This window comes from Manacus vitellinus, unplaced genomic scaffold (genome assembly GCF_001715985.3).
Source record: "Manacus vitellinus isolate BGI_N305 unplaced genomic scaffold, ASM171598v3 scaffold_27_pilon, whole genome shotgun sequence".
NCBI lineage: Eukaryota > Metazoa > Chordata > Aves > Passeriformes > Pipridae > Manacus > Manacus vitellinus.
This window is the reverse complement of record NW_021940039.1, coordinates 7,127,292-7,153,812: the sequence shown is the minus strand read 5'-3', so window position 1 is coordinate 7,153,812 and position 26,521 is coordinate 7,127,292. Positions and strand designations below refer to the sequence as shown.

At 47.1% G+C, this 26,521-nt stretch overlaps 1 protein-coding gene across 1 annotated transcript in view; it reads right to left on the bottom strand.

Moving 5' to 3' along the window:
* BRINP1 (BMP/retinoic acid inducible neural specific 1) overlaps positions 1-25,589 on the bottom strand; it is a 60,682-nt gene extending 35,093 nt beyond the window's left edge. Inside the window, exon 1 of the mRNA XM_029960510.1 lies at positions 25,316-25,589. Within this exon, the coding sequence (XP_029816370.1) occupies positions 25,316-25,533 (218 nt within the window). The 5' untranslated portion in view covers positions 25,534-25,589. The remainder of the gene's footprint in view (positions 1-25,315) is intronic.
* Between the last annotated feature and the right edge of the window lie 932 nt (positions 25,590-26,521).

Genomic DNA, 26,521 nt, shown 5'->3' with positions numbered 1-26,521 from the left:
GCCTTCCTCCATCTCCTATGGATCTGTTCCAATATTCCACATGTGTCAGCTGCTACAACTCCCTCCCATCACACCCATCAGTGGGACATTTATTCCACTCAGCTCTCCCTGTAAAGTTCTTTGTGCAGATTTTGTTGTAAAAAAAGCCCAGACCTCGGGCACTGGAGAGACCCTTCCCAGCACCAGCCTTGGAGACCTGCTGGTGAGTGGTTCCCATTGCTGCTCCCACCATTTCAGCTGTTTCCAACGTTGGGCTGAGGGCATTTCCAAGCCACTCCAGCTTACACCAGGGTTGACAGGAGCTGCTGGAAGCTGGAGTGACATCTCCACAAGAGCTCCCAGCGTTGTTCACGCTGCTGCAGCTTAACAAACATTAGCAACAATGGGAAATGTTCTGTTCCATTGCTGTTCTCTCCCTAAAAGCTTACCCAGACCAGACATGGTTTATTAAGCTACTGAGAAAGCTGTTCTAACAGGCTGCAGGGCCCTGTGCTCCAAGCACTGGGATGGACAACACAGAGACACCCTTTCCTTCACTGTGAATTATGATAAAAATCACAAGAGATGCAGCCAGAGCAGTTCTCCCACTGAAACACCTGAGGTAGCCTAGAGAAACTCATCTATGAATCAGGCCCTTTGAGTTCTGTGGTTATGAATGCAACAACACAGAGATTATTTTTCGTAGCATGGTCTCCTGGATTTCTGTTTTTATGAGTTTGACCCAGAATTCATGATCAAGCTGATCCTGGAAAGTCAAGGAGCTCTTAAGAAGATGCTTTCAAAGAACAGCACTTTTGAGGTAACAGATGGAAACATCTGAGTCATTCAAGGAATTTTAGGTATTCTTGAGGAAACCTGGGATAATCTGTATGATTTTAGGTTCTCTTCTCCACACCTCTTTCAATTCCCTCCTTGTAGACTCTTTTTTTTCAGCACACAATCCTTGTCCAGAGAGCTGAGCAAGTTGGAAGGGGAGCCAAGACACAGGATGGTGAGACAAGTAAATAGAAGTGTAAAGAAGCCCAAGGCATAGACAGGAAAAGGCCCCAAATCATTCAGTCTTGTGCTGTAACAACGGGTGTGGGGGGGAAACCAAGAAAAACACAACCAATGAATAAGAAAACAACAACAAAAAACCCCAACAAAACAAACAAAAAACCCAAACAAACCAACCCAACAAAACAAACACCACCACCCCCAAAATTACCCAAGAGAAAACCAAAACCCAAAACAAAACCTCAAAAAAACCCTGCAAAAACCAGACCTTTTCACACTGATGTGTTCAGACTCTAGCAGAAGATTAAACTCTTGATGAAGTCCCTACTCCTACAGCTAATTAGTACATAAGGATATTTAAATCTGCTGCTTTTGTAAGCAAGTTTGAAATGGAAGACAGGCAGAGAGAGCTTAATTTTTAGAGCAGACAACAAATCACCCAGGGGAGGACTGGGCCATGTTCAGTCGTGGTGAGCCCTTGTTACCCCCTGGAGCCCCCCAGGAAACTGTGCCGTCCCTTCCCCAAAAGTCACCATCTGGATTCACAGCCCACCAGTCCCAAAATTCACCATCTGGATTCACAGCCCACCAGTGTTCATATGAGCACAACAGCACGAATCAAAGGCTGTAACAGGAACACAGTTTGGAACAAGTCATTTCATTAAATTGCACTTCCTTCATTTCCTGAAGATGTAGGTGTGTGTGGACTGCAGGATTTTCTTCCTAATTTTAGCTGGAGCTGGCTGATAACCTCAGCCCGTGACACCACAGCCCCAAACTTTGCTCTTTACTTATCATGATTCACAGTTTGCTCAGATGAAAAAAAAGACTGAGAAATGTGGACTTGAACCTTAATTCCTGCCATTGCAGGCGAGGGCACCTGGCTGCTGCACTGCCGGGGGCTTAAGCACAGCATTTGTCAATACTGGGAAAGAAATATGGGAAATTTAGCCTTGATTGCCCTTTTTTCTCTCAAAAAAAAAGAGCACAAAATTTTCTCCAACTCAGCATGCAACCATGTTTCAAAACTCCAACTGTTGTTAGAAAATGGAGCCATCACCCCCCCTCTGGTCAGTTGTGCCGCTCGCCTGGCAAAGGCTCAAATTCACCAGTTCAGGAGGAAAAAGAAAAAAAAAAAAAGTGATGTTTAAATACAAAGCCTCTCCTGACTCCCATGCCCAGCTGGGCCCTCCAGGCAGTCCTGGCAGGGCCAACTGGGCGCAGCTGCCACATTTGTGGGCTCAGCAAGTGATGGGAAAGCTGTCCCCTCTCGCCCACCCCCTCTGCCCTGAGTCATCCTCAGCTGATGGAGACACCAGAGAGCACGTAAGGCAGGAGCTGGTGGGTGGCTTGGATGCCTAAAGGCAGCCAGTTGGCAAAGCCACCTGTTCCCACCAGGGAGCCTTTGCTGCAGGGCAGCTGAGGGGGTTTTGTCCAGGTTAAGTGAAGCGAAGAGGGTCCATCCCCATCGCTGCCATCCGTCAGGTGGAAGGGTGTGCTCTGGGCTGCACGTGGAGAACAGGCAGGAAAACAGAACTTGCAGAGGTGCAACAGGACAGACAAACCAGTGCCAGGTTCCAAAGGCACACCTAGACCCAGCACACAATCAAAAGGACCCAGGAGATGGGATAAGGACTCGCATCCTTCATCACCCACACCACTCCAAGGGATCTCACAGGAAGCACCTGGGAATACATGGCTGAGGTCTGAGAATGCAAGTGAACAAAAGCTGTTTTGACACAGTAAAATAAAGCCACACTTCCCTCCCACATTGATCCTTGCTACTTTATTCCTATGGTATTGTGGCATTATTTCCTCCAGGCTGGTTTGGGAGAAAACAGTGGTTCCTCCTCATGGTTCCTCAGGACACCCCATTCTGTGCCTTCACCCCGAGAGCTGGAGCCCAACACCCCTTGGGTTTCCAAGCTGTGCTGTCACACTCAGGCCAGTGGCCAAGGACTGCTTTTCAAACAGCAAGCAGGGATATACACAGTGGCTCTATGCCGAGGATGTCCCCTCTCAGAACAGGATTCAGATGGTGACTGGGCCTGGAATTACTAGCAAATAGCACAAGATAAGAGGTTAAGGGCTAAAAAAATTAGGCTGCAGAGTACAGCTGCAGCAAAATTCAAGTCATCCATAATCAGAGACATTTGTGCTTTGTTCAAGATTAAAAAAGAGGAAAAAAAACTGTCCCCACAAGCCCATGACACTTCAGAATTACAGTAAAACTGAGGAAATTTTCTCTAGGAAAAAGGTGACCCATTTCCTCAGACTACATCCCTCTTTAGCAAAAAAACTGAACACAAGCTGTGAGAAAGCCTTGAACATTCCCTGGTTGCTCCAAAATCTCATTTCTACAAAAATCAGTTTTGATGTATTTAATTTTCATTCCTAGTCATGCCATTTCAAACTCAGGCATGTTTTGATGGAGGAAATAAAAAGACTGCAATAAAATAAAAATTCACAAACTCATGAAGAAAGGCAATCTCTTTGCATGCTGCAAAGTGGCCTGCAATGAAAAGATAACCATGCTTTTTATGCAACATGTCATAAAGGAAAAGCTTTATTTTTGCCCTGTCCTATCCAGGGAACAGGGACTACTGAATGCAAATGCTTTTGTTTCCTGGGATCAGTTTGTGAAGCTTTGAGGCACTTGGTTATTCAGGCACATTCTTGGCAATGTCCCCATCATGAGTCATGTTTTCTTTAGCTGCTATTTGTGACTTTGATATGTGGATCTCAAAGCCCCTTTAAACAAATGTGTCACTGTAGATGGAGAAGCTAAAGCAGCAGGAGAGGAACAACTTTTCCAAGGAAGAGATCCAGGATACAGCCCAGCCATGAAGGAAATTCACCCAAACCTAGAGACAGGACAAAGTGAGGACTGAAGGAGATGGTGGGGTCATGGCTGAGCTTGCTGCCCTATTTTGGTTGTGCCAAAAAACACCCGTGGTCCTTGCTGTCTGCCCAGGGCTCAGTGCAGCAGGATGCTCTGCTTCCAACACCTCACTCAGGGTGGGGGTGGTGTGAAAACACAGAGAACAGATGCAGAGCCAGAATCACAGGATTTTTAAGATTGGCAAAGACCTCCAAGACCATCAAGTCCAACCATCTAAACCATTCACTACTAAACCGTGTCCTTAAGTGCCATATCCACACAGTTTCTGAACACTTTCATATATGCTGACTCCACCACTTCCCTGGGCAGCCTGCTCCAATGCTGGACAACCCATTCCACAAAGAAAATTTTCCCAATATCTGATCTAAACCTCCCCTGATGCAACTTGAGGCCGTTTCCTCATGTCCTGTTGGAAATATGTCTATTAAAAATCACCACTGCACAGATTCCCAAAACCCAGCCCCTTTTGTGGAGGACACAAAAGCCATGTGGAGGCAGTGGAAAATCATGAAGTAAAAGTGAGCTGAAGTCATGTCACAGGGAGGATGTTGGACCTGATCAATACCAGAAGTGAGAGGGATCAAATGCACACCAGGCATTTATCATCTGTCAGGTAACAGGACCCCAAAGGCAGCGAAATCAATCTGATGAAATCCAAACCATTTCCTGCAAGAAGGGTTCTACTGATTGCAACTGTTGTGCTCAAATCAGCAAAGAACATGCTGGATGTTCTGGGGGAGAAGGGAGATGCTGCTCTGTGCCACTTCTGGCTGTGCCTGCCTGGAATCCTGCAGGCTTATCAATACACCACAGCCAGGAGACTGTTCTAGTGCAAAAAGGACCACTGGAGTTCTTCCTTAGCTGACTGAGCCTCAAAGACACCTGAGATAGCTGAGAGGGGTTGTTACAGCCCAGCTGGGGACCCCAAACCTGCACCGTGGTGGAGGGAGCTCAGTGAGAAGGCAGAATGTGCAACCTTCCCCACACTGTGCATGGGGCCACACGGGCACCTGCTGGTACAAAGCCCTACAAAACCCCAAAGTTCAGCTACAAAAAGCCAAAATCCACTCACGTGCTGATGGCCAGGTGGGAAATTCAAGTGTGGGAGAAGTTAAGAGCAAAACCTCCTCAGCTTCAGTGTATGCAGCCTCAAAGCCCAGCAGGTCTTTAGGCTGTGAGCAGAGATACCTTCCTGCACCAAAATGTAGGGTATGGGACAGAGGGCTGGAGTTGAGCCCTTCCCTGAACACAGGGCTCTTTCCTGAGGGACAGATTTATAGCCTCACCATTCAAGGGCTGTTCAAGGGAAAGAGAAGTCAGCTGTGTGAGGAGGGTTGGGCTTTGATTTATTTTATTTTATTTTATTTTCAATTTAATTTTGGTTTTATAATTTTGGGGGTTTTAATTTATTTTTTTTCAGGGGGAAGGTATTTGTTTTGTTTTGTTTTTCAAGGGCAAGTTGTTTTTTTTTAAAGTTTAGCAAGGAGTGAAATAGAGGGTGAAGGGGGTTATCCTTTGTTAAGTGCTCTTGTGTCTCAGATTTTCATTTTGGCTTGGCAGGTGTTTGCTTTGTGCTTTTATCATGGTGTGGGAACCCTTTGCTGAGTCTGGATGGGAATTTCTGTGAGGTTGGTCCTTCCCCTCTTGCCTGTGCTCTCTTTCATGGTAGACTTTTTGGTTTGTGTTAAGTTAAAAACCAGGATTCTCTGAGGCTGAAAATTTAGTCTGAGGGGATCAGATGCTGCAAAAAAATCTCAGAAGACCCTTATGTGTCCCCACCCATGGCAGGGGGTTGGAACTGGATGATCTTTTATGTCCCTTCCAAGCCAAACCAGTCTGTGATTCCATGAAGACCTTCCCTCATGGTTATTTCAGGGGGGGAGAATTGGGCAAAGTAAAATTATCAGCTCCTGTTGCAGCTCAAGCTCCACAGGGCTGAGGAAGGGATTATGTGCTATTGCACATCTGAGCCTCTGCTCCGAAAGAATGAGCTGGACCCCGGAATTCTGAAGCACATGCATATGTATATATTTATCTACTGAGCAAAACAACAGTATCTGCAATGCTTTTTATTTGCCTTCTGGGTTCTGAGATTTAAACACTTGTATTTTCTGGCTTTTCCTCGCAATCCTAAAAGGCAGCCTATTCTTATTTTTCAAATGGAAGTTGTGAGTTATACAATTATATGACTCAAGCCTGGAGTACTTGCAGAAGACAGGAAAAGAGCTAATGTGAATCCCCCAACTCTTACAAGGAACAAAAACCAAAAAACAACAACTGTGCAGTCTGGTAGAGAGCTGGTCCTGATCTTTCCTGCTGCTGACTAGAAACCTCACAATTCCCAGTGCCTGAGGACGTGCCAGGAGGAATGGGGGCAGGAGGGCTCCCTCCCTGCCCTTTTGGGGTACAGCCCTGCCCTCTCTGAACTGGAGTGAACCCCCAGAGTGGCTGAGCTGCTGCTCCAGCCAGTGGGATGTGTTTCAGCTCTTCCCTCCACACCAAAGCACTCAGTTTTCTCCTTCCAGCTCCTGGAAGGAGTTGCTTCCCCTCTTTATGTTTCCCAGCCTTTCTTTCTGTTTTTCTCTCCCCCAGCTGTTGCAGTGTGTGGAGCAGCACAGATTTAGGGTCCTGCAGACCATAATCTGTGGCAGGACATGGAACCTGATGTAAACTTGCCCAGGGCAGGGGCTGCTGCAAACCTGATGGAGGGGAGAGAGGCTCCTAAAACTGCCCACGGTGGGAGGGATGAATTATCCGGCTCTGTGCAAGAGCAGCACCCAGAGGCCTCCACAACAAGTGCATGTTTATCTCACTCAGATCTGTCCCTGCAGCAGCCCTGCCTGTCCCTGCTCCTTCCACTGCCACTTCCAAAGCCCAGCTGAGGGTGAATTTGCTGATCTCTGGAGAGGAGAGTCTGCACCGGGGTGTCTTTGCGCAGTCCGATATTGCTCCTGTTTTAACTTATTCCCAACAGGATATTCTGGATATTCCCACTTTCCTGAATCTCCTCCTCCCTCCTGCCCATCTCTCCTTGCCCCACTTTCCCTCTGGAAGGGCAGGAGGTGGCTGTATTTAAAGCCTCAATCTTCCTGGGCACTGGACCGTTACCAGCAGCGCACTCATCACCGGGGCCGAGTTTCACTGACTGATTGTTTTCGGATTCTCTTTGGTATTTTATCCTGCCTGCATAGAAAACTTATTATAAAATCATGTTTGTGTTCCATAGATTATACCCGTGCCTCGCTGCAGTGGGAGGATGGAGCATGACAGGCAGAGTTGGAGGGGCCCAAGGAAAGCCTCCACCAAGGTGACAGGGACCGAGCTGCAGTGCAGGTGTGGTGGTTGCAGAGGACAAAATAAGACACCCTTGGTCAACCACAGTCTGTTCTGGGGGTGGGATAACTGTTAATAATTAGCTGTTAATAATTGCAATTCTCCTGACCAGATCATGCCACCAATAAATGTTCTAAACACAGAATAATTTTATATTAAATGACTGCAACAGTTCCTGCTGCTATTAAAAGTCTATTAGGCCTTCCTCTAGGTAGTCCCAGGCTAGAGCTGTCATCCATTTGTACCTGTGTCAAGTTCAACAACCTGCTGTAGAACCAGAGAGAGTTATTATTTAGGATTTTGTTATTTGGGTTCTGAGAGCAGAAAGAGAGTGTCCCAGAGGTTTAGGACTGGAGTTCTTCAAGTGGCAAAATGTTGTGCCTGGCAGAGTGGGAGCTGGGAAGGTGTGACCCTGGTTTGTCCTTTTAATTTGTCCTTTTAGTAATAATTGGTTTGTAATACCAGGTGCTAAAACCACTCTTATTCTTTCACCATCTCCCATGTGAGCCAAAAAATAAAAGGTGTCCTGTGAGTTCAGCTAATCATGTCAGCAGAAGAGACACTCTGATCTGCATATGCCAAGAGAACACAGGGAACCATCCCTTCTAAGCATGGTTTTCCCATGTTCCTGCTCACCTCCCAGCAGTATGACTGGGATATGACCAGTGGCATTCAACCTTTCTCCTCCCAGCCTCATTCCCTGGGAGAGCTAAACATGCAGAGCAGTGTTCTGGCAATTACCTGACACGAACGTTCCCAAAACAGGGGAGGTGTCCACAGGAAAAGGTCAAGCAGAAAAAGAAAGCATCACCTCTAGAGAAACAGCTAGACATGGCTTCTTGGAGAAGTGGAAAAATGCCTCCCTCTTTCCAGAGTTATTTCCTGTCTTTAAAATATGCAATTCAGGAGGGGGCCCTTCTATTTCCCTGAGCACAGACAGATCTGCCAGATCCTTCTGCCCACTGCATCTAAAAGCAAGTGGTGCCCCTTTGTTCACAAGTTCATCACAAGATGCTGGTGGTGCAAGAGGCTTCACATGAATGGAGTTGGCCATCTGGAACAACCCCCGTGTATCTCTCCATCTCATTGACTCTTTGTTCCATTTCAGTCTCAGCTGAAATTGGATCTTTTATCTCTCCTCCCTTGCCTGTGACTCTTATTTTCTCCCTCATACTGTCTCTGTTGCTATTTATGATTTATTCTCTGTAGCTGTCCTATTTAATGCTGCAAAATGCTTGGGAAGGTGGTTTTTGTGGATGATGTTGTAGAAAGCACAGGGCTCCTGTCATTTACCCATCGCAGTGGAGCTGACTGATCACATCCCAGCATCGTGGGAGATGGAAATCTCACACTGGCACCCTGGATTCTTTAGTGTCCAGTACAACCAGGAGCAGTGGAATGGCCACAGTGCCTTGGAGATCTCAGGGAGGTGGTTATGGGGAGTTCTGGCTAAAGCAAGAAGCCTCCAGGATCTGGGGCTCCTCTCCTTGCAGTGAGCTTGGGGCATCACTTTACTCCAAAAGGACTGAATGCCCTTCCCTGGAGGGTCTGGAGAAAAGCAGGCTCAGGGGAGATCATATTGCTCTTTACAGCTCCCTGACAGGAGGGCGTAGCCAGGTGGGGGTCGGGCTCTTCTCCCAGGAACCAGCAGTAGGACAAGAGCACTGGGTCTTCAGCTGTGCCAGGGGAGGTTTGGATTGGACATTAGGAAGAAATTCTTCACAGAGAGAGTGGTCAGACATTGGAATGGGCTGCCCAGGGAAGAGGTAGAGGTGTTTGAGCAGAGCCTGGATGTGGCATCAGTGCCATGGTCTGGGTGACAAGAGGGAGTCGGGTCACAGGTTGGACTCCGTGATCTCAGGGGTCTTTTCCAACCTGGTTCATTCTGTGATTCTGTGATTCTGTGATTCTGTGACACAGCCTCACCATTTCTAGAAAGCCTGGGATCTGCAGGAGTCAGGGCAGCGAGACTGTGACTCTGTGAGGCTTCTTCCCACACTGGGATTTTGTATCACACGAACGCCACGCTGCAGCTGGTTCTGGGAAGTCTTCTGCCCACACACTAAATAAATTCTGGTGTGGTGCTCTGCTTCTCTATGGAAACCGTACCCTGCTTTTCTCTCCATAGGATTTTTCTCATTTCAGGCTCCATAATAAATTAACGAGAAGATGTTTTCTTTACACCAGCCATAGGAGAGACACTTTTCTGTACTCGATTAATCTTTAGTGATCTATATTAAATATTTATCTGAAGAAACGAGGCCTGTATTGCAGCAACATTTTCTATTATGAGACTTTATCATATCAAAAGATATTTTCCTGGCTCTGACTCCTTCGTCTGTACCCAGCCAGAACTTCAGATAGAAGGGCACCTTTTTTTTTTTCCCCCCCTTTCTCTCCCAGTGACCTTTTCCCTCCATAACAAGCTGCTGATATGTTAGAATTTACTGGGTTATAAACATTTTTTATCGAGTAGGAGGAAGCTGGGTGATTTGGCATCAGCTCCCCTAATAAAACCCGGGGGAGAGGCTGCACTGACACCAATAAAGGCCTGGAAGAAGCTGCAGCTTTCTGGGATGCTGGTCACGGCTGACAAGGGGAGATGGTGAGTGTCAGTCACGAAGTTTTGCTCTGCTGAGGCACTTTTGGAAGGAGTCCAGGTCGCTGGCACAGGAGAGGGAGCTGGGAGGGACCTGGTGAAGGGCTTCTCTGTTCTCTCCCAGCGTTCCCAAAATTGTGTGATCTGTCACAAACTGGGATTCCTAAACTCTCTTTTGCTTTTCCTAAACCCTCCTAAACCCTTTGGGAGGTGGAGACATGGTTAAAGCTGAGACAACTATGAAGGGACAAGGACCTTGCTGTTGGAGTCAGACACTGGTCCTACAAGAACACGGAGAACTCAGATCATAGTTCCATCTTGAATAAGTACGTGAATTTTCCTACCTGAGACAAACCTGGCATTGGCTAGAGATAATCAGAATTATGGCTGGTTTTACTGAGGTAGTGCCAAAAGGAAACCCAGATGCAGGATTCTGCCTGTGGTATCAGGTTCTAAACAACAACAATACAGCAAAAAGATGGTCCAAATTCACAAGAGCTCACATCCTAACATATCTCTGCCTCCTGGGGGTGCTTTAACTGGTCAATAATTAACTCATTCCCCAAAAGCCTGAATAAATCATCTGATGGCTAGATATACACACATTATAAATGTTTAGTTCTGGTAATATATGACTGAGCTGTTATTTTGACAAATAGCTAGTGAATAATATATCTGATGAACTGCATAATATTTTACTAATGATTAATTTATTCATTCGAAACAAACAAACAAAACTCAGCCTTTTCCTCCACTATCCTAAGGAACTCTAAAGAGCTTTGAGATCCCTGGATGAGCTGTGTCTGTTATTCATCCTTTTATCATTGTGTATTTGTAGTGATTTATTACCAGGGATAATAAATTCATGCCTTATGTTATGGATGGCCTCATTTAAGATTGTAGCAGATCCTGTTCAAAAGCCCCTGATTTTGTAATGCCCACTAAAAACTACAGGAATTTGGCACTTAGGCTGTTAAGTACCCACATCAAATGCTTAAATCCCCTTTTTAATTCTGGGCCAAGCTTATCTGCAAGATCATCTGCTGCTTCTGGAGACAAAGTGGTGTGTTTGGGGATAATTTCTGTAGGGCCAGCTACTACAGGATAGTTAATACAGGACAGAGGTCTGTAAGATTCAGGTGAGGCCCTGGCTGTAGTTTTCCCCCTCCCTCACTCTGAGAAATACAATTCTCATTCAGAAATACATTTTCTGTGAGTTCTCAGAGAAGATAAAGGACTAAGGAGCAGGAGCCCTTCCTTGGAGAGGGCTGATTGATTACAGATCGGATGCTGCTCCAGCTCCCCTTCCTAAATGAAAAATTGAGAGCTCTTAAAAATTGAATAAAATATGCCATTCTAAGAAGGATTTCCACTGGCATGAGCACAATAGGAGGTAGTAGTGAGTTGCTCAATATTTCTGTGTGCAGTGGCTAATCCTTTACTCCTCAGTCCCTGTGCAGTGTCCCTGTGGCACCTGAGGATAACTCAGCTGTAATTGGTAAGGGCTCCAGTTCTGTGTCTCCAGACAAAGCTTAAATCGTTCCCGTTTGGGAGAGCTCCAGCTTCAGCTGTGGCTGGAGCTGCCCAGGAGAGGATTCCTTTTAGTAGCTACTTTCAGGGCTGCAGAATCTGGCTTTGTTCCATGTTGGAGGAATCTGGAACAGCTTGTAATGTTTTCACTCGACAAAATTTTGTCAAAATAGCTCATTTCTTAGATCTCCCCTTTCACCGTAGCCACTGGTGACTGGAGGGGCTGGGACTTCAAAAATGTGTTGAATCTAATTCATCACTACACTACTAACAAAACAAAGCATTTTGACAAAACCTTGCTTTGGAGAAAATGTTTTTCTATCTCACTGAGACAATTTTATTGCACCCAAAATGCAAATACTTTGCCATCCTCTCATTTATTTTCCTCCATCCCTGTAGAAACCTCACCAGTTCCGCTCCCTTTTCAGTGCACAATCCCCTCTATTATGAGTGAAAATCACACCCCAGTGTTGCAAACACTTGTAAGGCCCTGACAAAGAGCTGTGATTCTCCTTTACCAGCTCCCAGACAGCAGCTGTGCCTAGAAAATCTTTCCCTTTGCATCCTCACCCACGACCATGCAGGAGATGGTCACCAGTGCAGCTGATGTGTTCAAGGGGGAGATAAAGCACTGTCTCTTTTAAAGACCTGATGCAAATATCTCAGTTCCCTCAGAGTGAAAACAATAAACTTATTTTTATGACTCTTCCGCTGAAGAAAATTAAGCCCAAGTACAGTCAGTAATTATCCTGTAAGCTTATTATATAGTAGCATTCAGCCTCTTGCACAGTCTTGGTTCCTCTTTTGTTACATGCTGGAAGAGCTGGTAATTTCTGTCCCTTATTACAGAGTCATTTCACAGGGAAGCATTCTCAGATTTCCTTTAATCTGCTAGAGGCCATGCAAGATGCTTCAGACACCTCAATATCTGTGTGTAGCTCCCACATCAATGCTCCTGTGTGCACAGAGGGGTTTGTGAGGCTCTGGGACCAGCTACAAGCACAGTTTGCTCTGCCCCCTCCCTTCCTCTCCAGTTTCATGGCTCTCAAATGCAATGAGACAGCCTGAGGAACCAGGCAGGTGGAAGGCAAGCCCACCACTTGATGGTAATGGTGGTCATCCCTCTGCATCTTATCACACCAACATCCCTGGTTTTGTGTGTGTGTGTAAATATTCCAGGAATATTGTTGTGGGTGCCCCATCCTTGGAAGTGTTCAAGGCCAGGTTGGAGCAACCTGGGATAGTGGAAGGTGTCCCTGCCTCATGGAAAGGAGTTAGAACTAGGTAGTCTTTAATATCCCTTCCAATCCAAATCCTTCTGTGATTCTATAATGAAAAAAGGGCCCCTGGGTGGTGCATATACAACGTTGGAACAGGTTGTTTCGACATTCAAAAGCTTTTAATCCTTTCAGATCAATTAAGTTCATCTGAGATCACCAAACAACTAGCAAAACTTCAGTTCTGGCATTGCCAACTTAGCCACACGTGTCTGTTTGGTGTGTGATCTTGTGGGAGGATGGAAGGCTCCAGAATATATTTCTCCCTGGGTTTGCAGTGCCATTGCTCCATGGCCTGCTGTCCCTGCTTATGCATGCTGACAAGATTTGCTGTTATGAATTGCACCACAAAACTACCTTCAAACTCAAATTTAATAACCTAAGCATTATGAAGATCAATACTATGGCTATTCTCATTCATAGGATTAACATTAATATAATTTTGGGAAATATTGATGCTGCAGTAGTGACTGGAGACCTGGATTAAGGGGAGATCCTTGGCATCTACACAGAAGAAAAGACCCTGTTGTCTCCAGAAGGGCACTGAAGTGCAATACTCAGTTTCTGAGTCTCCCTGGGTTTGGATATTTTATGTAAGTTAACTAATAGGATAACAAACCAGCCTTACAAACCCTACAACCACATTAGTAACTGCTTGAAAATCATGAATCAGGCTCAAAAAAAGACTTAAGAGATTGGTTTTAAAATTCATGAGACTTTTAAAATCTGATAAACTTCATGGGATTTTTTTTTCCTTCCTTTTTTTTTTTTTTTTGCCTTCTGCTTTCTGGGTATGTAGGAGTGGTATTATCAAGTTTTCCTCTGCAATTATGAGGGCCGTAAACTTACTTTAAAAATTTGAGTTGAGACACTTACATAATCACAGGACTCTGAAAGTGTGGGCTTTGAAGAGACATTAAATAGTCTTGAGATACAGTTCATCATGTGACTTGGCAACACTCACCTGCTGCACAGTAGAGCACAGATTCCCAAATATCAAATACTCCCAAGAAACAGTCAGAAGTCTTTTATAGGTGGGAGAGGGAATCTGAGACTCTCACAGTCTGTGCATGAATGGGGGATAAGGGGAGGAAAACAGGGGAAGGAAGACAAAATGCCAGTAGTCTGGTAGGGGCTATTCATTTGGTTTTGACCAGAAATGAAGATGAAAACCTTCTTGCCTTGTTCCCATCTCTCCTGCTTGTTCCTAACCATGCAACACACAGCTCTCCCTGTGTCCCAAGATCTCTGATTAGCCTCACCCCTGGCTGTGAGTCTGCACTACCCAGGGACACACCCAGGCATTTGGAGGGGAGTTAAAAGTAATGTTCTTTCTGGGGTTTTGTTTAAGAGCTGGGAGGTAACACTGAAATATGTAATGCTGAATACTCAGTGGGCTGAGGGGGAATGAACCAGCATGGGAGAAAGGGGAGGGAAAGTAAAATGAAGTTGTGCAGGAAGGCATGGACAATGAAAACAATTTTCAGGAGTGCACAGACAATAAACCACCTTTGCTTTCCTGACATAACACTGCTTCTTCCACCTCCAGGTCTCTGTGGGCAGGCAGTGTCCCTCACTGGTCAGCACATCCTCACCCAAGCTGAATGCCCTGAGTGCTCTGTGATGGTCAGATGCTCAAATCAGTGCTCAAACCCAGCCCATGCTCCAGCAAACCTGCCAGTCGCTACCAGTCCATGAAAACTCTGTTTGCACCTTGCAAAGGGGCACTTCTACTGCAGACACTGCAGTGTCAGGATGCTTCACTAAGTCAGAGTCCAGAGACAGGTCCCAGCTACAGTGGGAACAGCTCTTCCACTGACCTTTTCATGATCCTCACTCATGGGAATGAGATGTTGCAATATCAGACATATTTGAGCCTCCAGAGCCTGGTGTGCCAGCTGAGAGCTTGGCCATCAAATAGGGTTCTCCCTCAATGAGCCTTGCAAAGATGTATCCCTGGGAGATGTCCACAAGCAGAGGCTGTGACAGTGTGATATCTGCCCCTTCAAGGCTGCATGAGAGCCCTGAGCACCCTAATTTAGTGGGTGACACCCTTGGCCATGACAGGGGGTTTGGACTAGATGATCTTTGAAGTCCCTTCCAACCCAAGCCTTTTCAGGATTCTGTGTTTCTGTGTAACTCTGCCGTAGCACAGCTTTTCTGGAACTTCTCCTCTCTCCAAGTAAACTCTTTCATTGCAAACAGAAGCACAAGCAGGCTTGACTTGATTGGGAATTCGATGGAATGGCTTCCCCTCCCAGCTGCTCACCCCTCTGCTGGGAGCTGTCTGCACATTAAAGCAGATGTTGGTTGCACTCAGGTCATGTTTCCCAGCTTTCCTTTGCAGCCATAAGGGCCAGAGCCTCTTCCCTCCCCGCACTCATCTCTTAATTAAAGCTTAAATTCTGATGTCATCACATGACTGTGGGAGCAGGGCCCCAGGCAGGCATTCAGTGCTCTGTGTTGTCAGCAGGACTTTGATTTAGAAGCATCACAGACCCTTTGGAGGATCCCCTCCCTCTGTGCTGGCCCCACTCACCACTGCTGCTGCCAGACCTCAAGGCTTCCTCCCAGGGCAGGTGCTGGAGCAGGTCAGAGGCTTTCCTACACCACAGAGCACAGGGATGGGGAGGATCTCTGTCCTGTTGGAACAGCAGTTCCAGAGCCAGGCAGCTGCGAGGAGTCTGGCAGTGAGGGAGGAAAAGGAGGAGGAAGAGGAGGAGGAGGAGAAGGAGGAGGCAGCTGCCTGCAGCCTGTGCTGCAGTGCCTCAGCCCAGACAGCTGGGTGGGTGGAAATACCACCCCTACCCCTCTCCTTTCCTCCCTCTCAGTGTTTCTCACCTGATGGGTTGTATTTAACCAGGAAAAAAATGACTCCCTGGTGAAGGGAACCTCATGGCAGCTTCCTATAAATCCTTCATGGTCACCGTGTCAGCGGCAGAGGAGGAAGAGCTGCGGGTTTGAAATGGGTCTGATCACCCAGGCACGGAGCTTCCAGCAAACAGCACCCCTGGTGCACACACCTGGCAGCCCAAGGCTGCCTCCACCCTCCCTGTGCCCAGGAGCAGAGCAGGCATCACCTGCCCAGGGCTCTCCATAGGGAGCTGGGGCTGTTCCAGGACACTTGGGCTCCAGCTCCTTCCCCAGGCCACAGGAACTGCTGGCTCTGCACAGGAATATTTGATTTCACCCTGTCTGCAGGGGAGACCCTGGCACAAAGGGCTGCCCCAAACCCACCTCCCTCCCTGCTGCAGGCAAAGCTGCTCCCTGGGTTTCTGTGCAGATGTGTCCTTGGGTTCTGTACCTGCTCTTAGCAGCTTAACACAGGAATCCAGCCTGGATGGCTCCGGCTGCCCCGGTGGGACACATCTTGTTCCATTTACAGAGACTGGTGGGTGGCAATCAGCAAAAAAGAGAGGGGAAAAAAATACTTTCTGGAACCCAAGGGAAACATTAGAGGGATCTAGAAATAGAAAAACCCCTATAATGGGGGGGGGTCATGCCATCTCCCAGTGCTACTGGTGCCAGAATAAAATTATTCCATGCATCTAACAGGATGGCTTTTTTCTTTTTTTTTTTTAGTGTAACAGATTCTTTGCTGAAATAAGCATCTGCCTGATTTGAAAGCAGAATTATTAATTTGTACACACACACACACAAAAAAAATATTTTTTTGTAAAAAGGGAGCAAAATCCTTGCCTTGTTAGCCTTTAAAATATGTTCCCAAGCCACTGGACCATAGTCTGCTGCTCTGAAGAAATGGGAGATGAACGTGCAGGGTCATTGCTGTCACAGTGTGCTGGGAGCAGCCCTGCTGGGCACAGCCTCTGCTTGGCATGTGGAGGGGAAAAGATGCCCCACCATGCAAGGTCTCACAGGGGACAGCATGTGGACACCCTTGTCCAAGCCCAGCAGGACACACATCTCTTTGGAAAGGTTCAGTGACTAAAATATTTCTGTGCTGCTTCTGGAATTCATTGGGAGGATGATCAAAACACTTCATTCTGGGCTGAGAAAGGGGATTGTTGTGCTGGAGCAGCCCTGCAGAACTGTGCTGGTGCTCAGCCCGTCCAGCTCAGGGATCACCTGGGTCAGCAGGCAGGGCAGCCAGGCAGGGATCTGCTTTTCCAGGCACACAGCTCACATGAGAGCTTTCCTCCAGAGGAAATGGTGTGTCCTGACCACAAGAGCCCTATCAGAATGTGAACTTATCCCTGCATTGCTTCTGGGCTGTTCCCCATGGGCTGGTTCAATTGGGATGTGGGGCTGCCCTTCCCCAAGCTCGGCCAGATGTTCTGCTCCCCCTTCTCAGCAGCTCCAAACCTATCAAAGGCTGGTGCCATTTATCCCTCCTCTTGCCCTGTGTTCTCCAAAATATCAAAGGGAGGGAGAGGTGTGTCCTGCTGTCAGACCCTGCAGCTGCCAGGGATGTTCCCAAGCTCTCGCCATCCGAATCCAGACACAGCCAGAGCAGCTGCTCCTCCAGCCCCAGCCAGGGCCAAGCTCTGTGTCTGCTCACACATCCCAGGACTCAGCTCTGTGCAGCTCAGCCCCAGACATTCCCTGCCAACCCCTGCTTCTGCCTTTATTCTGCTTATGCAAATGTATGAAAATCTTCCCATATGCAGGGAGCTGCATTATGCAGGGAATGTAACAACACCAGTCCCTGAACTGCATGAAGAATGAAGGTTGTGGCTGAAGGAGATGCTCTGTGTTGGAATTGTCTGGTTTATGCCCATCACTGAATGGCTCCTGTTTGCCAAACTGCTGTTAGAGCTGGTGAGACAGGAATGTAAATCGTGACTCTCTTGTAAAGTTGCATAAACTTGTAGTAATGTCATTTTTAGATTAACATTTACATTGAAGAGAACACTGGAAGGCTTCATTGTTTACATGCACTATGGAAATAGGTTTCAGTTTTTGGTTTACACCCATTTATTTGCACGGCATTTACTGATTACAAGCCAATGTACATCACTCCTTTACATGCATAATGTAAACTATGGAGATCCTGCATTTTTTGCCCTGCAATGCTGTATGGATTTCCATTGCTCATTCCACACAGAGGCAAGAGCCTCCTTTCATCTCAGCTCCCTCTGTCCTTCAATTGCTGTGTTGTCTCTCCTAAAAAAGCCTTGCCTCTGACTGGAAAACATAAAAGTTGATGTCCCCTTTAAACAGGTAGCATAAAACCCTAATAGGAGAACCTTGTCAGCAGAACTTCAGCATGACTAAAAAAGCCCAGGCAAAGATTAAAAAGCCTAACAGTGCCTATCAATTCATCCCAGGGCTAAGCATCACCTTAATGCTGTTTGAGAAGAACGTTCACGGTGCTTTTTTGGATGCTTCAGGCATCCAAACAACTGGAACAGGACTGAAGACTTGCCAGGATATGTGTGTGAGAGAGGATCTACGACTGCAGCCGTGTTGTACAGTTTGTCACAGTCACAGCACCCAGGCCTCAGCACCCAGCTGGGTTTTGAGCAAGCACAAGCCTTCCCACAGCAGAGCTGCTGCTCCTCTTGGCTCTGACTCCCTCGCCCAGCAGTGCTGGGGAAATCATTGTGGGCTTTTTTCCTTCTTCCTAAGGTGCTAAAAGCTGAACCAAGGGAAATCAAAGCTGAACCCTGGGGAATTTTAAGATTTCAAAGTCACCGAATGAACAACACGGTCAGTGAGTAGGGGGTTTTTTCTGTCCTTCTCTGTCTCAAGGACGTAAAATCTCCTTGCAAATTCAAGCTGAAGAGCCAACAGCCAAACACAATGCACTCAAAAATCAAATTGTTTCTCTTTTGACATTTTTTTAAGTGGCACTGCTTGACTTTGTGTTTTGAGATGAACTTTTACACCTTAAAAATGGCAACAAAAAAAAGTTTTTCACTGGATTAATAAAATGAAAACAAACAGCAAACCTTAAGCCTTTCACTGAGCCTGAAATGAAATGTTTACATTTTTTCATTTTGTTGAAAAGTTGAACAAACATCCATTTCAGATCAAGCCATTTTTAATGTTATTTTTGTTCCATACAACCAGTGAACCACAAAATCAATTATTTGCACAGCTCTAGTGACCAGTAGATTAAATTCAATGCAATAGAGAGACAGCAAAAGGAGTCAATGAGGAGTGGAGAGATGGGAGAAGAAGAATGGACTGAAAAGGTGATGGGAGAGGTTTTAAGAGATCTCATCTCTGCCAGAACTTAAGACAACCAGAACATCTTCACAACCACTTGAAAACTTTAATCCACATTGCTGCTGGAAACAGCTTCACCAGTCCCCTTAGTGCCCTTCCTGCCTCTATCCCCACAGTCCTGCCCCTTTACTGTCACCTGACCACTGAATGAATGAGACCAGAAAAGTGATCTAGTTAAAAATTAACTTTTTTTCTTTCTTTCCTTTTTTTTTTCCTTGTCAGAATTACTTTTCTGCCAGATCAGTTCTTCAGTCGTGGAAATCACAGGTTTGCATGAAACCTGCCTAGAAGGGCTGGTCAGGAAAGGCAAAATTTCTGCAGTTTTAAGAAAACTTCAGCCTGGAGAAAAGGAGGCTCAGGAGAGACCTTCTCACTCTTCTCCCGAGCAACAAGTGACAGGATGAGAGGAAACAGCCTCAAGCTGTGCCAGGGGAGGTTCAGGTTGGACATCAGGAGGAATTTCCTCATGGAAAGGGTTGGCAGGCATTGGAAGGGGCTGCCCAAGGAGGTTTGGAGTCCCCATCCCTGGAGGTGTCCAAGAAATGACTGGACATGGCACTCAGTGCTCTGGGCTGGGGGACAAAGTTGGACTTGATGACCTTGGAGGTCTTTTCCAACATAAATGATCCTGTGATCTGTGATTCTGCTTTAAAACCAGTCATAAAACACCTCACATTCACTAAGCAGACTGGCCAAGCCCAGTTGTCTGATGTAGGAGTTGCTTTTGCTTAGAAATGATAAAAGCTCATTATCCTCCCAGCCAGGGCAAGCAGCCACAAACACCCTGGTGCTGTGTGTGCAGGTCTGGGCAGTGGGAAATGCTGGAAGTGCTGCAAGAGATTCTCCAGCCAATAAATTGGTGAATTTTCCTTGAAGTCAACAGTTTCCTGTATTTATCACAGAGAATCTGGCTCATTGTCTTTAATTTGTGGCGCCATAAAACTTCAAAAATTTTGTGAGGCAGTTTTGTAAGACCAATTTTTTTTTCCTCCCTTTTTATATATATATTTTTTTTTCCTCTAGGGGAAAATTTAAACAGCAGAACAGCATATGCATTTCTAAGTGTATTGTAGCCTGTGCTACGTGAACAGCAAAGATCCTGGCTCTGTGATCCTTCTCTTCCTCTTCACCAAGGGAGTGACATGTTTAGAGAGCACGTAGCCCAGATTTGTGAGTTTTCTAGGACTAAATAAAAATCTCCAGTGTGGCTGAATGCATTCAGCAGTGCAAATCCCTTTATGAGCACGCAGTGTAGTGTCCACTCTGAACTGGAGGAACAGGGAAAGCACAGAAATGTTGGCTAGATGGGACCCTGGGGGTCCCTAGTCCAACCTCCCACTTGAAGCAGGGCTGTCACCAGCTACTGAGCACATCAGCTCAGGCTTTGTCCAGCCAAGCCTTGAAAACAATCCAGGATGGAGATACCTCTCTCCTCTGCACTGAGACCTGTTTATGAAATGATATTTTGAGGGGGAAAAAAAAAATCAGCTTTTTTCCCCCAGGCAGCATCCCAACCAATTTCTAGTCAGCTTGTGCAGCAAGTTACTCCCAACCTTTCCTGTCTCAGGAGCTCCATTTTGGTTTTATAACTCCAGGGACCTTGTATTTAAGCAATCAGTTTTGTCTTGTCCCTCTGCAGGTGGAGGGATGGGGCAGAACTGGCTGGTTTGGTGTCGCATCCCCCACCAAGTTTTGAATCTGCTGGTGCATTTCAACCAGACCTGACAGAGGTCTCAGAAGGATTCTGTATTTGCAGGTTTCATGAATTTAGCAGCCTTTAAATGGTCCCACTGCAAGGAGAAGCTGCAAGGGAAGCAGATCTCCTTTTTATACCCCAGGGTTTCCCTTGTCTCTTACACAGAGAGCCAGATTTCCCCATCCCTACTGTCATTTCAGAAAATGGAATTAAACTCCCACACGTGGAAAATCCGCATTTCTTCTTGCACATGCACATTCCCCTTCCAGCCCCGTGTGAGCATCCATTTTATATTGCTCCTGTCCCTTATGTCCAAACGTCTTGCAGCATTTAATTAAGTCTGCCCAGCAATGCAGAGCAGGCAATTGCTGTCATCTCCCATTCTCCAGGGGTGGGAGGCAACCCAGGCAAGGAGAAGTGATTTTACCCACAGCCACACCATGAGCCTGGGGCAAAAATCCACATCCTGCCTGTGTTACCTCCCTGCCCTCTTCCCAGTGTGCTGTGCCCAGCCCCTGTTTTCCCAGAGAACTGGCAGTGGCAGCCTGTCTACTCAGCTGGATGAGCCCATCTCACCTCTTCACTCTTTGCCTCTCATGTCCAGCCTTGAACAACAAAGCTTTATTTCTTTTTTCCTAGAAAAGATTTGTTTTTCTAGAACTGGCCTCAATTGAGCAGCATCATTAGTGAAACTCCTGTGTCAGTGCCTCTGCCTGGCTGTTTGCATCAGGTATTCAAGTGCTCAGCCCACTGTTTTCTTTGCTTTGCCTTGTAGCTAAATAATCACTTTCTGAGAGAAGAGAAAAAGGACAACCCTACAATATACTTCAAAGCAGTGGGCTGAAGCTGGTAACTGTTCTGTGGTAACAGGAATATTTTCTGGTCGGAGCAGGACCCAGTCCCAAAGCCAAGCTGAGCTTCATCTGTTTTCCAGCCTTCCTGCAGTACCTCATACCCAAGGCTCTCATGGCCAGGAACAACAACAAGGATAGTGATAATGAATATTCAGACACCCCACAAACCACTCTCAGCATCTGCCATCCTATCTGCATTAGCATCAATGTGCACAGATAATGATCAAAGCAGCATTTCCCTGCCAGAGGCCCCCCTAAACCACCCTTATTAGTATGAATCGATGCTGATTAATGTGCTTCCTTAATGCAATTGTATCTACTCCTACTGTTCATGATTTAATAGAAAACATCTCCCCCTTTGCCTGCCTTCCTCCTAATACCACATCCTTGCACCACAGCAAGGTGCAAACCTTGACTGAGGGGACCAGGAAAATCAGTGGTCCAAGTTTTGCAAGAAAGAGACCTAAAGTCTGCTGAAATGAAACACAGAGGAGGGAACAAGCCTTTGGAGATTGCAGCAGGGAACTATTTTCCATGCTAGGATGGGAGATCTGAATCCAGGCATCCTATGAAAGATATCAGCAGCTATGAGGTTCTACAGCAATTCTGCTTAAGCAGCATATAAAACAGCCCTGATAACTGCAACAGGCTCTGTGCTTGCTGCTGACACACTCCTGGACTTCAGCAACGGTGAGAGGAGGAGTGTTGCATGGTTTGGTTTGCCTTATGCTGCTCTGAGCCCCGACAGTGGCTTTGTCTCAGGGTTTCCAGTGTCAAGGGCACAGTCCTGATGCACTGTGTCCATGTTCCTGCACAGAGGGACACTGGGGAAATCACCACTAAACAGCTGACAGGGTTTCAGTTGGGGATGGGGGAGGCCCTCTGGCCTGACTTCACATCCTCTCCAAACCCTTGGTCACTGGGGCTGCTCTGGGGTCTGCTATGGGCCTTAGGAGAAGAGCAGTGGTCAGGTGAAACCTCCCTCAACAAAACCACAAGTGCCCCAAGGAACTGTTTGACTGAGGGACACAGAACAAACCAGCTGACCAAAAAACATATGGGGGGAAAGGAACACTGGAAGAGAAGATTGCACAGAAAATTCCCCTGCTCCACATCAGCTGCTTTCCTAAGGAAAGGAGTGATATCCTTAATGTAGAATATGTGCCTCCCTTGGGCTAGTCTAGTGCAAAGAGCAATTGAGAGACATCATTTGGTAGGAAAGAGGCTTCTGTGTTAGAATTAAACAGTTGACAAAATCCCAACAGCTTTACAGATTCTCAGAGTCAATTTAAGGAGCCCACAAAATGAGATTTTACCCCTGTGGGTTTCAGTAAAACGATATGTTCTGGGGGGTGTGCACAGTCCAGCTCTCAGCTGCCAGGACTGACTGTGGCTCCACTAATTCCCCACAGCAAGACTGACTTTGATACTCCTTCAAAAATGCATGGGCTCAGTTTTTAAGCGACCAGTTCTGCCAACAGGGACAAATATTAAAAACAACCAGCCCTCCAACATCCAGCCAGACTCCTACCTGATGGCTCCATGTGCTCTGCTGAAGCACATAAGGCTTTCCCCTCCTCCTCAGGTGACCACACTGGGAGCAAATTAGTCCCAGAGGGTGTTTTTCCAAAGTGCTCATCTCCCAGCAGCTCCAACCAGGACACACATGGCTGGAGTTCCCCAATCCCTTCAGCTCAGCACGTGGTATTTGGCCATGAGATGTCCCAAGGTGCCCTTGCAGTCTTCCCCCTGCCTCTCTAAACTCTTTCCCTGATGATTTCCACTGGACTTTGTCTTGTCTCCAGTTTCTTTTGTGGGCACTGACTTCTCCAGCATTGTCACCATCTGTGAGACCCTTCTCAGACTCCTCCCGTGCACACAGGATGCTGCTGCCTGTTTTCTCTCATGGTGGAAGGAGGGTGTTGTGTCCTCCCCATGATACATAGGAAAATGTCTTTCCTAAGTGCTTCAGCAATATCCAGCAGAAACAGAGAAAAACAGATCCCTTACCACTTCCCATGTATAAAGTTTATCCTGAACTGAGATAAGGCTTCAAATTCTTAGCAGTCTCCTACAAATCAAAAGGGAATTCGTTCCTCACCCCCTGACAGATAAAACTAGAAATCACGGGCTTCACATGCAAACAATTTTTAGCTCCTTTCTAAGAGTGGAGGTGGCAGAGCTGTGGCACAGGCTGCCTGCTCAGGGTGTGAATTCCCCATCACAGGAAACCTTCCAGGTCACACACGACCCTCTGTCAGACGTGACACAGGTATGTCTGAGTCTGCCCTGGGGAAGAGGCACGGAGTAAATGACCTCTCAAGGTCCTTCCTGACCCGTTTCTCCATGATTCTTAGAGACAGGATCCCAGGCTTGATGGATCTGTGGCCTGACCCGCAGTGACAGTCCGTGGATGTGTCTGAACACATCCATCGTGTGGGTTCCCCTCCCAGCCCAGCCCTGCAGAGTGCTGTGCTGGCAGCCCGGGCTGCACAGCTCTTTAGCAAAGGGCAGAGCTGCTGCCAGGGGCACTGAGCAGGGCAGGGATCCGTGGCTTTGGTCAGAGTGTCTGTTGTCAGGCAGGGCAAGGGGTGAGCTGGGGAGAGCCACAGCCAGGCAGAAAGGCTTTGCAAAAAAAGGTGAGTTTTCTCTGCTGTTCTGTGCAAGCAAAGACCTCACTGTTAGAACCTCACTAGTGGAAGTGTGGCAGCAGAATTTCTAGTTTTTGGGGCTGTCTTCCCCCTGAGCTGTTTTGAATGAGGACAAGCCGGGACAATATTTTCAACCCTGTGCTAATCCCCCCTTGCTGGTGCGAGGGGAGGGGGTGCTGCACTCCCTGGAGGCCACGGCACAGGAGCAACTCATTTTTCTTCCCCACACAGAGATGATGCCTTGCATGTCTCTATTACTCTGCAAGGGCTTTTGGCTCCCTGCCCGTGGGAGGACACTGCCTGCACACATGTGGATCCCTGCTCCCCCATCCCCAGCCATCCTGTGTCTCCATGTGCCAACAGGCTATTCACTGGCACTTCCCTGCCTACTGGTTTGCATGGTTGTGTTTGCAAGTGTCTTTCTGAAGCACAACAGGACTATATAATTATGTAAATGCACACATGTCTCTGAGAGTTTTGCAGTCTCTTTGGGTTTTAGCACAAATCTCCTGACACTTGCTGGCTTATTCCCCTTCACTCCAAAACACTTGCTGCTCTAATGGGAGGTTCATGTGAGCACCCCGGCTTTTCATGTTAAAATGAAGGGAAAAAAGTGTGTTTCTGGATGGCACAGCTGGCAAGAAGAGCTTGAAACAAGCAGCAACAAAGGCTTCAAAACCTAGAAGGTAAAGGAAAATCCAAATTCTGCCTATTTTCTGTAGTTTTTTAACTCTCTGCAGTTTTTTAAACCAAGATCACAGTTCTGTGAGCAAGTCCAACACATTTGGGGAGAAAATCTGCAAAGGTCTCTGGTAGGCAGCAGACAGGTAAGGCTCATGCAGGGCAGAGTGAGAGCTGTCACACTGATGTGTGCTGTGACATCTTTATGCCCACGTGAACCTGAAGCTATTGGCAGCCACATGTATGAGTCTGGGCTGTCCAGAGCTTCGCTGATTTGAAAAACCTGCTTGTGAACCTGCCTGTGAACTGTCTGTCACCGCAAATGAAGAACACCCACACCCTTAGTCCCTTTTTATCTCCGTCTACGCTGTGCACATTGCCATGGCACTGCAGCGCTTTCATCTCACTATCAGAGCCCCACAGCCCAGCCTTTGAAGCAATTTGCTCTGCCAGCTGAGGACCACAGAGAACCAAGGGAGTGTTTCCAGGTGGAACAGGGACAATGATCCATCTCCCATGGACTGGGAGCCTGGAGCCCACGGGAACTGGCTGAGTTCCCACCACCAAACAAGGTCTCCGAGCCACGGGCGGGGAGCCGACATACCTGTATATTTTATATCTGGTTGTAAATCCTTGACGATGTCTTTCCACAAAGGATAAGTAGCTCCGTGAGTGGTGGAAAGGCCCCCTGTCTGAAATAAGCCAATCAAACTCCTTGGAGACATGTTGGTTGGTAGCAGCTGGGTCCTGGTGGGAGGGCTGTACGAGTATATGGTCCCATATAAACAGGAGGTAGAGGAACTCAACAAGCCTCCAGTTCATGCTTTTCTGTCTGCCTTTTTCCTCTCATTCTTGCTCCATTCTGTGGAGTCCTGTTGAAATAGAGAGGGAATGGGAGGAAGGAGAGAGAGAGAGAGAGAGAGAAATGGAGGGGAGGAGAGGGAGGAGGGAGAGAAAGAGAGAGTTTAAAAATGGGAATTGCTTTGATCCTTTGACAACCGTCTCTCAGGGTGCAAATAGACAGGAAAAATCTAGTTTTAAAAGCCTTCAGTTTGCCTGTGTTACAGCTTAGAGTATTTGGCAGTTTTTTGTTCATGTGCCTAAGTGGTGCCTTTAACCTCCTGAGCATATATCACCTTTGAAATAACCAGGTCCTGACCTGAGCCATCCTCACCCCAGCTTCTCCATCATTTCCCTCGTGAAGTTCTCTGCAGTGCTGCAAAGGCGAGTGAAGGCCGGGCACAGGAGGTGGCTGCACCCCAGGCTACAATTACCCCTTTATTGTCCCTTTAATGCTGTGCCAGAGAAACGTGTCTTCTGCTTTCATGTCTCTCTGATGATCTGTAATCCATACTCTGTGCAACCTGAGCAATCTATAAAGACCCAGCTCTCACTTTAAAGTGTTGCCAAAAAAAGAAATAAAACAAAATAATTACCCAGGCTCCGGCGAGGAGCACACACGGACACACAGACACAGACACACACACACAGCCATGAAATCCTGCCAAACTCTGACAGATAAAAATGTCCTCAGCCTGCTTTCCTGCCTGGGTTTGGGGAGATGTGTGTCTGGTGGAGCGGGATGGGGTCTGTTGCTATTTCAGTGGGACCTCCAGGCTCTTCCCAAGATCAAGGCTCTGCAGGGTGATATATTTAACGTGCATATTCAGTGTAGGAGGTTTACTAGGGAGCTTCAGGGGGTGCTCCACACCACCTGGAGCAGGGCACGCTGTCGCTGCCGTGGTGGGAGAGCGGCTGTCCCGCCGCACCCCCCGGCACAGCGCGGCTGAGGACAGCCCTGCCACGAGCC